Genomic DNA, 12137 nt, shown 5'->3' with positions numbered 1-12137 from the left:
ATAATGAAATTCACGGTTCCATGGTTAAGTGAGCACCCTGGTGAAATGTGTAACATAAGAAGGAGAAGAAATCTCAGCGAATGAAAATGATTAATTACGATTTTTAACATCTCTCTGATCGACGATTGATTGAAAATCAACATCCCTTTGCAGCATCTGGACAATATTAGACAGGCATCCGAACAACTACTCAGGGTCGAACCCGATATTAGGCGCAATCAAAGAACCACTCAATCACGAAATGGTACTGTAGACTATAAGAGTCACTTTTTTGTGAATTGCAGTCATTTCCTCATGAAAAGTACTAAACCATACTTTAAGTTATGTTTACACGGATTACAAAAGAAATAACTGAAACAAATGTAAGGCCAGTAGCCAACAAGGATATGTTCGCTTTTATTGAGAAGAACATTGTTAACTGAACCAAGTTCGAGTAATGAGCATAGGAATATGTGTAAGTAAGCTAAGCTCAATGATGCACTACAGATAGTGTGTGATTTTTCTTTTTTTATTTGGTTCTTTATATAATGTTTAAGTAGAGTCAAAAGATGCCTGACGAAAGGGAACTATTTCGTCCATTGTGCATAAAGTTTTGATCCGTTATGTTTCAGTAATTAATTTTATGTTTCTTTTTTCTTTATTTTATTTTGTTTATTCAATATTTATTTATATTATTGTTATTATTATTTACAAATAAGTATTTTAGTTGAAAAATCCGTGAAGAAACATAGCTATTTCACCTATTATTCATAAATCTTTTCTTGTGATGGTGATTCTGAAACTATTATTGCAAGAAAGGTTGCAATAGTTATTGGGACTTACCAGCTTTTCTGAAAGAATCTAGGAAATTTAACAAGTAATAAAAACAATTTTTAGTGTTATCAGAAACTATTTGTAAATGGCCTTTCTAGAAAATTCAAGCTGTTACATGCTTTTTGTAATTTTAGAAAAATTGTATGTACATTCTTTATATATATATATATATATATATATATATATATATAAAGAAAAGTGTGTGCTGTCATGTTGGAGATTATTGAAAAAGCTACTGATTTACAGCTCAGAACTAACAATTCAATTTATTAAATGTAAACCAGATATATTATAACTCAGAACAATCGGTTGCTCTTTATTGGATAAATAATCATGGAGCTTGGGAAGTTCAAGAAATATGTCATTGGAATTTCGTAAACGATTTATTAAGACTCTGGTATGGAGCGTGGCGCTTTACGGATCAGAGAAGTGGACATTGAGAAAAGCTGAAATATCCAAGCTGGAAGCATTTGAAATGTGATGTTGGCGCAGAATGCTGCGGATATCATGGACCGAAAGGAAAAGAAATGAAGACGTACTAAAGGAAGCTAATGAAGGACGACAGATCATCAAGATAATAGGAAAAAGAAGAAACAGCATGCTTGGCCATATTATTCGGCACTCCGATTGGATCATCGTGCTAATAGAGGAAAAGGCAGAAGGAAAACCCGGAAGAGAAAGACCAAGGATAGATTATCTAAATGCTGCTACGAAGAAGAAACATTATCAAAGTATAAAATCCCAAGCGAGAGAAAAGCTTTAAAATTTACATGTTGCCCACCAACCTATGCTTGATGTGAACAAGAAGAAGATCATCCCAGAAAGAATGGAAGGTTAACTGGTAAACTCGGAGTGCCTGAAATATATTTAGCAGAGGAAGCTCCAATAAGAATTCACATTTTGGTATAAAGGAAGATCGTTTGAAATCATTGTGCAACTATTTTGATCGCACACGTTTGATTAATTTGAAGATTCAACTTGCATGTAAATTAGTCTCGATTAAAATTATTTTAAAGTTCAATTTTATTATTGTTTGGCCACGAAGTCGTCTTAGAGAAATATGTGAAGGTATTGCCGACATGAATGTTTTGTTTATAAAGTTACGTAAGAAAAATTGGATTCCCCGTGGAGTAAAGGCTAAACGTTCCATAACTGTCAAAGAGTATTAGATGTAAGTCTTTCCTCTTCTTCTTGATGCTAGATGGGGTAAATTGTGAGATTGATCTACATAAACAACAAAGAACTCGTGATAAATAAAAAATAGAAGGATGTTAATTTTGGTACTTGGCAATATTGATGGTTCATGGAAAATGGAAACACTGTCATAGGGTGAAATAGCGGGAACACGGAAGGCAGTCTCAGCTTGTTTAATTTATTACAACAGCGTTTATTATGGTCTTTAATTAATTCTAAGTAATGGAATATACACCATGAAAATCGAAACAAAAGAAATTCACCAAAAATATGCCAATTAATTTTAGTAAGCATATTTTTTTAAGTTTGTCAAGCAGTGTAGAATGTAAAATTTGTCAAGATTTACGAAATATATGATTCACATCTATTCCAAGCGTAATGATTTCCATTTTTCAATTAATCTAATATTTATTTTATTACAACAAATACTTTAATTTTAAACTTTTTATTCTTTAATTAACTAATATTGATATGAAGTCTACACTATACTATATTTCTACAATCTAATCCTAATGCTTTTTGGAAATTAACCCTAGAGTACAATGATCATGAGAAAAGATGTATCCGTATTATGTACTCCAATCTACCATTCAAAGAGCGCCATAGAACACGTGGACATTCTCATGAAAGCTCTTTGCATAGCATAAGAATTTGACGATACGCACGGAATTTGAATAAAAGATAAATGGCTTTTAGGATGACCTACAAATACATTATAGTGAAGAAGCATGTGCAGCTTCAAGCATGACGGGAAGACATAATATCATGCGAAATACCAATTGATAAGGTCAATTATTTAGAAAAGAATCATATCTAGATGCCGTTATTTTGAGAAGGTGATTTGGAAGATATGCTACATACATTGATAGTGAAATCGATGTTTGAGAAAGAGGTCATAAAGAAAAAGAATGGTGTCAAGAGAAGGTTTATCAGTTTTCATAAAATGATGCCGATGTTACTGTCACACAGTAAAGTGTGTTCAATATAAATACGTACAAAACTTCTAGAGGACAGCACCTGTCTCGCGTGGTACATGAAATGCGGCAGACTTATCAGGACGATGAGCCAGTAGTGCACCAACAGATACAGGAACAAGTGGTGTTATCGTGACCTTGTTTGACGGTGAGAAGGGAATCAAAGGAAACCCTATTGTAGGAACGTTGTTGCGTTGATCTGGATTTGCTATCAATGCCCAGACGTACCTGGTACAGTGCATTAAGAATAGACTAACACCGTACATACGTGCAAATTATGAACCAGGGACATGTGTGTTCTGGCCTGATCTAGCGTCCGCGCATTACCCCAAAGTTGTGACTGAACATCTCAATCATAAGAAACTTAATTTGTAGCGAAACAAGATAACCCACCTAATGTTCCAGAAATTCGACCCATCGAAAAATTTCTGGACAATTTTGAAGGCTGCTTTCAATGCTAAGAGATGATATACTACAAACCCGGATCAGCTCATTCCACGGATCCGTTACTGCCTGAAAAACATCGATCTATTTCTTAAACAAAACCTTGTAAGATCCACCAGATGTTGTATCGATAAAGTACGTTGTGAGGGATGAATTTTAGGAAAACGAAGTATAAATCTGCTTGTTTGTTTAAGTAAATTGAAGAAGAAATTTGCTCTCATTGTGCAATGCTTCACAAAGTGCATCTAGCACATTTCCGTTGGAATGTGTTTTCTAACTTTTAAAGAACATTATTCTGATACATTATCTTGATTGTTGTTGATCTCTGATATATTTGATGTTTTAAGCACGATGTCAACAAATAAAATATAACCTCTGAGAATTCTATTGAATGTATGCAAAGGCAGTTAATTTTTAGTTCTATGTAGGATTGTCAGAAATCCAGATGTGAAAAAGGAGCAAAATTGATGTTATGACGCTTAGCAAATTATTCATTTTCTCCTGACTTGTACTTAGGATTAATCATTTTTTTCTTTCTTTCTTTTTTCTACTTCGCTTGGAATCTATTTTACTTTTGTTTTCCTTTTGTTTCTCAGATTTCTGCATTACTCAATATATTTTCTATTTCTATATTATATACATGTTCTACGGTACTACTACACTACGTTTTACTTCTACACAACTATTCTACTTTAACACTACTTTCTACCTACTTCATATTTTTTTATTTTTTTTTATTTTTTTTTTATTTTTTTTTAAATTTTTCATTTTTTTTTGCTTTTTATATTTTTTTTATTTTTTATTTTTTTATTTTTTTTGTTATTTTTTAATTTTTTTTTTACTGATTTCTATATTGAGTCTATAACAGTGCATATGTATTGTGTAAAGAAACAGTTGGAATATTTGTTATTACATGAAAATGATGTAAATGGCAAGGTAGAGCTTGCTCCTTTTAGGTTATCCTCAAACTGAGTGATGGCATTCTCAACTTTTTTGAAATTCGTAACCACCTTTAACTCTTAAAATAAATGAAACTCTTTTGGTAAGTGTAGCACCATCATGTGTAAATACATTGACCTGAATTTTTAACACTATGTACTAGATAATTTTATAGTCCTCTTTTGTATTTAAAATCTATAGTCGCTGAAATATTTAATGTGACTCAGAGTCAGTATGTTTCTCAGAAGTCACCCCAACACATTCAGGCACTTGTCCAATTGTGATAGTGTTTAAATCCCTCCACACAGAATTCGGGAGGTTGGTCTTTGAACCACTGTCGTATGGTGACCTTCATTTCATCATATGTAAAATGTCATCTCATCAAAACCTGTCACCTTAGCAGCTTTTTTAGCAGACCCAAAATGTGAAGGCCACAGAGTGACAGGGGGGATGGTTCAACATTTTTCATTTGAATCGTTGGAACAAGTCCTGTACTACTGGAGCTATAGGAAACGTATATGGAAGTATTTGAAACTTTCTTTGATCTGAGGTCAAGCGCGATTTTCGTTTTCTTGGAGAACAAAAATGTAACAATAATCATTAAATACTGTTATAAACTCAATACAATATAAATTTCATGCAGAAATCTTTCTACTACAGTGATACCTTTGAATAACGGGCATTGATCGGACGTAACTATTTGTCTGTAAATGAAAGTTGACAGTTACAGAGAAGACATGTTCCAATTGTTGGGGGAGTAAAGCAGAAATTCGTTTTGTAAACAAATAGAAGTATCATTGAAGAGATGCGTTTATGTGGAGTTGCAGGGGAAGATACAAGTACCAAGGGAAACACAAGTAGTGACTTTTTCAGGGAAGAAAAGAAATTTCGTGTAGAATTCTTGGTCTTATAATTGGTTCTCCACCATAGAAAGTGTTGAAGGAGTAACGCCAGGAAGCAATTTAGTTTGGATAGATGTACAGGAAAATGAAAAATATTATGTGTAGTGGTTCACCAATTTATTGAGATTGAATTTGAAAGATGTTTTGTAGAAAAGAGAATTTCTGTTTACTTAGCGTGACCACGTTTTATTTTTAAATTGAAGGAAGCATTTTTTGTGCTGAATATATATAAACTGAGAACAAAGAGCTTACTAAAGCATTATGAGAAAATAACACTGCTGAGGCTCCTGTTCTATTATAATACAAACAGTTTTATAAAATCTGTCCGTATTATGGAGGTGTCCGTTATTGTGAGGTTTCACTGTATTAGATTCTACAAAACGACTTGTCGTTAAGAATTAGCAAAAGCTTACTATTGAATTTTGAGTAACTACAATTACTACATAGATTATATACACATATGTACATCATCCTTTGGTCTAATGGATGTAATCTTGAGAGGAAGTGGAATATTCTGAGGTAAAAAGATCGGTAGTTTAAATTTATTTTATAAACATAATACTTAACCCTTCTGCAAAATGACAACCTAAAGGATTGAAAAAGATGAATTAAAAGTCGCCGAGTTGAGAGTCCGTCAAATTACCCGAAATCATAACTGCAGACAAGTAATACAGAAAATTCGGGACACAGACGTCAAAGAGAAATATCGAAGACTTACAAATACATAATACAGATAAGGACATTAAAGCGAATTGATAAAACGAAAGATATATTATGTTTAGATATTCTTATCTTTTTACCTCAATTCCTCTTTAGAGGAAGCACTCTCGCTCATCGTCGCACCAAGGAATGCAGCAGCAGCAGGGGCAAAAATAAAACTTGAAGCAGCGGCCACACTGAGATTCATGGCGGAGATGGAGTAAGTTGGGAGGAAGATCCCTGTTTCCATGCTGTCTTTCCCACCTTCTTCTTCTTTCCTCTCGTTGATCTAAAATGAACAAAAATATAAAAATAATGAGGATTTGAATTATTATATTTTATACAATTTAAATAGCATTATTTCTAATTTCAGTTTTTGTACTTGGGTTCATCTGGGAACTATTAGTACTCATGGGGACTAATGATATTTAGAGGGAGGTTATATGTTGAATACAGTATTATATAATGTAGTCTAGAATACAGTAGGCTTTTCGCGTACGAAATGGGCCTAGTGTCTCAAGTCTCTGGGTATATAAGTCGCAGCGTGTCCGGCCTAAGGTCATTTCACAGTTGAAGCTAGTAGATGTATAAGTGATGGGATTCTTACAAATAGACGTAAGGGGATACTTTCAAATATCTAGGATCAATATTAATAGACGGAAACCATATTCACGAAGAAATTAAATGTAGACTAAAACCAGGGAATTCGTATTTATTCAGCTCAAAATCTCTTGTCGTAGCGAATTCTGTCGAGGAATTTGAAGCTTAAAATATATAAAACGATAATCATGCCTGTTGTGCTGTATGGTCGCTTACTCTGAGGGAAGAACATATATTGAAAATATTTGAGGACAAGATCCTGAGACGAATATTCGGACCGAAGAGGAACGTGAAAGCGGAATGACGGAAACTTCATAACGAGGAACTACATAATTTATGCGCTTTACCAAACATTGTTAGGGTCATCAAATCTAAGAGGGTCAGGTGGACAGGTCATGTAGCCAGGCTGGAAGAAAGTAGGAACGCTTTCAAAGACTTGACTGGAAGATCAATCGGGAAACAACCATTAGGAAGACCTAGGCGCAGATAGGAGGGCAATATTAAAATGGATCTCGCAGAAATAGGAATACAAAACAGAAACTGGATCTAGTTGACTTGCGAACGCGGCATTGAACCTCCGGGTTCCAAGGCCATGAAGTTAGTTAGTTAGACGTAAGGTATTGCGCCGTGAAGATAAGTGAACTTCCCGCAAAACTGCGCTACATTTTCCAATTTTATTTCAGTAAAGGTGTAAATATTGCACAGACCTGTTAAGAAATTTGTGCTGTTTACGGGCAAGATAAGATAACAGTCACTTTCTTTGTGGAAATTTTTATATCCAAGATGCTCCTCACAGTAGGCATCCAATCACACAAAAAATAGGTGATATTCGGGCAAAAGTCGAGTAAGACCGACATATAAATAGTCATGGCTTCGCTAATGACCTAAACGTTCATAATCAAACTACCGTGTTCACTTGCGTAATAGTAGCACTTTTTTTTTTTTTTTTTTTTTTTTTTTTAATGCGAAAATCCAACTGCGACTATTAAACGAGGAAAACTGCCATTTACTTATCGCTATGATCAAGACAATTTCGAATTTTGATACATACAACACATTGTGTCAACAAAAAAATGGAGGGTGGAAGAAGTAGGTTGCTTGATCTCTATTGACAGATGGGTCACGATGTTACGTGTCAGTAAACACGAAAAGTTCTTTTGCAATTTCGAAGGAAGTCACGTTCACCAAGAGAAAACTTAAATGATTAAAATATATTAATATAATTTGAAATAAATAAATATAGACAACTAGACTTGTTTGCCACAAAAAGTTGCAATGTACTGGACTAGGTATGAATTAGTTGCATTTCAGTTCAATGGATAACATCAGTAATCAGTGCTATAAGATGGTTTCACCGTGTAACCAAGTAAACATTTGTATACTGGTACATAAAAGATTAACTCATAAAGATTAATGATCATAACTCTTATGGTGATAACACTAATTTGTACAGATTAAAATATGAAAATAACTTACACCAATTGTCGCACGGGTCCACTCCATAGCCCAAACAAGCCGAAAACGGGGCGACAACGCATCTAGCTGCACAACTGATGACGCAACAGAGTCTACTTCGCCAAGATACAGGGTACGGATACGGCGGCTCCTGTAAAAATATGTTCTGTGAATAAATCTATAGTATCAATCTTTCAAATATACAAATAATGAATATACAAACAATATATATATGAGTCACAATTTACCTGAACTGGGTGTTCTCTCAAATTATCATCATCGACTTCTCGCGGTGACCTCTCGGTGCCCTCTTGTCGCTGTTTTCTCGGTCTTGGTTCCTGTCGCCGTTCGTGCTATAATAAAACAATAGAAATTTAATGAGAATAGAGAAGCATTATTTATTATTCTTGAAATTTCATATAGAAAACTATATATAATGATAATTCTAAGCTACTTGCGTTTCGAAAAAAAAAATCAGTATCAGTGATGTCATTCAGCTAGTTCGCACTGATTCGCCCGAACTGGTTGTTAAAATCACCTCTCCACCTAATAGAGGAGCACTTATGAAAAAGAAAAAATTAGTATTGTTCTTGAGAATCTAATATATTTATTTTCCTTTCCTTTCCAGCTTTCAAAGAGATGATTAACACCACATTAAATAATTTTCAAGTGTTTGTAGATAGTCAAGGTTTTCCTAAAGCAGAAATTCATCAAATCATCAAGGAGGCAAGAAAAATAATTAAAGTTATTGCTGAGAGTTAAGGCATTCAGTTTAATAAACAACGTAACTACAGATAAAAGAAACTCCCTCCTTGCTGAAACTCGTATCTCACCTCTGAGAATAACTTCTTGTAGGAAAGCCTTTAGAAGAATGGGATGCAACGCACTGGTAAAAACGTGGTTACACCAAGGGTATTATACACGTGCCAATTGTTGGGTTAAAAAGAAAGCAACATCCGAGTATTCTAAACATCGACTTTAATTCTAGGCTTATCTCAACACCGGCGAGTTTTGCAAACTAAATATTAAAATAAGCATTTGCATGACTTCAATCTAATACTGTTATTAGTATCCTTGGAATCAATCAATCAATAAATAAATAAATAATAAATCAGTTTACCTCCTTGATCTCCTCCACGAAAACTTCTTTGACCATCGTCTCACGATCCATCTGCGAGGTCCCAGGAGGAGAGATGGGATGACTTCGTTCCTCAGTTGGTGGTGGAGTGGTCCGTTTTCGTGTTGCTTCCTCCTACGAAATATAAATCAAGTTATTTTAGTTCCAGTCCAAATCTGTTTCATCAATGACTCATCTTACTTGTAACAATACCCCTGTACTTTTATTTCCTACGTAATATCTCGAGTTGCATATAAACATCATTAACAGCTAGGAATTCAGCAGTATATGCGTAAACAGTGCTGTGTCAACAATAAGTACAATCTCCTACTTCAAGTGAATTTTGCCACATGTGTAGTACCATTTCTTCCAGCATATTAAAAACAGTCATTTATTATTGGTAAAGAACGACACATTTCTTAGCGCCACAAAAGTTAGTATCTTCCTTTTTTTCGATTTTCCCAAAAACTAAGCATAAGAATTTAGCTTAAAGCATATTATTTCGTTCATTTCCAAGGGATCTATCGATTTATGTATGTCTTATCCATCGGCGCAAATCTGTCTTCAACATTGGAGGGGGGGGGGGGGGACGGGTAATACCGTTCCTTTTTTTAAGCGATGTTCAAAATAGTTATGAAGTAGAAAAATAATGCTGTGGAGGATCAAGGGAGCACAAGTGTCTTCAACATTGGGAGGCGGGCAATTTGAGGCTTATTCTGGAAGGGAGGGGTGGGGGGAGACAGAGACTCATATTACGGTAGATGAATCTGATTTCCGAGGTGAACCTGTTGTATATTATACAGCAAGGAACATCAATTTAATCTCTCTTTCCTTTGTAGCAGTCGGACACAAATAATATCATATTTCTTCTTTTCACCCCCAAAAATACACATTTCAAATCGGATTATTGGGAGGACATTCCCTCCAACTCCAAGATTGAGGGGATTTGCGCCAATGCCTTATTTTTGGACAATATATTAGTTAAATAAAAATAAAAAAATTAAGAGTTCATGATAATTTCGGGCTATATCTCATTAAGAATCTATGTCTTAATGAAAAGCTTAATGAAAGGTTACTTTAACGTTTTACCTCAGTAAGCTCTCGTACAGGATAAATTATTTAAGTTTATAAATTAATTATTTTTTCCCTCCATTTTCTCAAAAACTACGCATGACCTTTTACAGTCGCACATATCATTTTGTTCTATCGATTGGTGTATTTCTCATCTGTGAACATTTTTTTTTTTTTTTTCATTGAACGCTAAGAGTATTCTAGAATTGGGTTAAGGTACAATTGATTAGTGGATTTCGCTTTATTTCTGTAATAGAAGATCGAACTATAAGTATGGATGACAATTTCACTTCTTCCTTTTTAGAGGTAGCAGCGAAGGAAAAAAAACTGAGTTAAACTATATCCTAACCAACTATTAAATTAAACTCCGGAATGCGTCTAAATACCAGTTGTCAATACCGAAATTTTCAATGGGAACCTCCATTTTCTTCAGAAGCTTATTTATTTACATAAACACACATTGCTCTTTTCAATCAATATTTTATGGTTTCCATCACATAATTAAAAGAAATATATATTTCAGATATGGTTAAGCTTACATCTAACATTACATAGCTTGTAGCAAATATGGTAATTCATAATACATAAATGTTTCTGTTTCAATTAATTATTGGGGTTTCATCTGTATTGTGATTTTTTTCTTTTTACCTGTGGAGTTATGCTTGCTGGTAATATGGTGAAAAATAAAAATAAAACCAATTAGTTCAGTAAATAGTTTGTATTAACTAATAAAGCTCAGCTGATAACATCATTTTCCCTGATAGCTCGAAATAATATATATGATTTGTTTCAAACTTTTCAATCTGCAAAGAATATTTGGGTCGTGGTTCTCTTGATGCAATGATCCATTATACGCTGAAGAAGATGGCGGCTTGTATTGAATTTTTCGGCATTAACGAATAGTTAGAACTGTGAGCGTCAGTTTAGTTTCTTCAGAAGTTATATCTTAATATCTTCACACTCGCAATTTATACCTTTTGTCAGAATTTTTACACTTAGCGTTAGTACAAATAGAAAAAAAAATAAATTTATAAATTTCATAAATATAAATAAATAAAAAATAAAATAAATAAGAAACTACTGATTATAAATTAATTTCTATTTTATTGTCTTACCGTTCCGCTTTGTCTCCGCCGGAAGATTAAGCTTCTTATCCTTTGGAATCTAGATAAACTAAGATAAAAAAGAAATTAGAATTCGTGTGAACATAAATTCAATTTAGTGCACTAACAAATAATAAAATAAATTAATTTATTGTAAATAATTTCAATTAAGTTTTTGAGTCTTATTAAGTCCATTAATATAATTCTCGGGTCTCTAACAAGCTGGGCATGAGAAATACTACGGTCGCTAAAAGTGCATAACCCACAACAATTTTCAGAATAATATATATGAATAAATAAGACTTTGAAGTATTACCTGGAACGGGGAGGCGGTCGAACAACTGGACCATACACACGCCTCCTCTCTTCATCCTTAGGACTCCTCTCTTCATCACTAGCTTCTTCCTCTCTGTGGCTGCCATTAGAGTGTGATCCTTCCTCTTCTTCCACTTGCACTTCAACCTCAGCTTCACCTGGTTGACCCCCTACTTCTGAAAGTGCAATTGCTGGGGTTCCCCACCTCTGGAACTGGAGGATTCGCCACAAGCAATATACACTTCTGAAGAAGTTAGTCATAGGATAGTCTTCTCGAGGAATGCCACTGAGATCGTAATCGGGCAAGTCCACGATTTGCCATGGCATTCCAATTCGAATCCTCTCAGAACTTATTAGGTAAGATAAGGACACTCCAAGGACCGAAGTCTCTGGAGTGGTCATTATCAACAAAATCTTGAGACCGCTGACACGCTGGGCCTCAGACATGTTGACAATGGCAAAGATGTTGTATGGCGAATAGCCATATAACATTCTCAGCCATGCTACAGAC

The 12137-nt window shown here is 34.3% G+C and overlaps 1 protein-coding gene across 2 annotated transcripts; it reads right to left on the bottom strand.

Moving 5' to 3' along the window:
• Window positions 1-1018: 1018 nt before the first annotated feature.
• On the bottom strand, window positions 1019-11462 carry LOC145660618 (uncharacterized). Of its 2 annotated transcripts, none has more exons than XM_081725893.1 (5): window positions 11324-11462; window positions 9141-9272; window positions 8269-8373; window positions 8042-8186; window positions 1019-6254 (listed from the first exon to the last, which is right to left on the bottom strand). In XM_081725893.1, exons 2-5 carry the CDS (start codon window positions 9189-9191, stop codon window positions 6079-6081), a joined length of 477 nt encoding a protein of 158 aa, XP_081582019.1. In that variant the 5' UTR covers window positions 9192-9272; window positions 11324-11462; the 3' UTR covers window positions 1019-6078. The 2 variants fall into 2 exon arrangements, with proteins under 2 accessions (XP_081582019.1, XP_081582020.1); XM_081725894.1 differs by having other exon boundaries at window positions 8042-8171; window positions 11324-11450.
• Window positions 11463-12137: the final 675 nt, after the last annotated feature.

This window comes from Thermobia domestica, chromosome 9 (assembly GCF_964235325.1).
Source record: "Thermobia domestica chromosome 9, izTheDome1.hap1.1, whole genome shotgun sequence".
Lineage (NCBI taxonomy): Eukaryota > Metazoa > Arthropoda > Insecta > Zygentoma > Lepismatidae > Thermobia > Thermobia domestica.
This window is presented reverse-complemented; position numbering and strand designations above follow the sequence as displayed.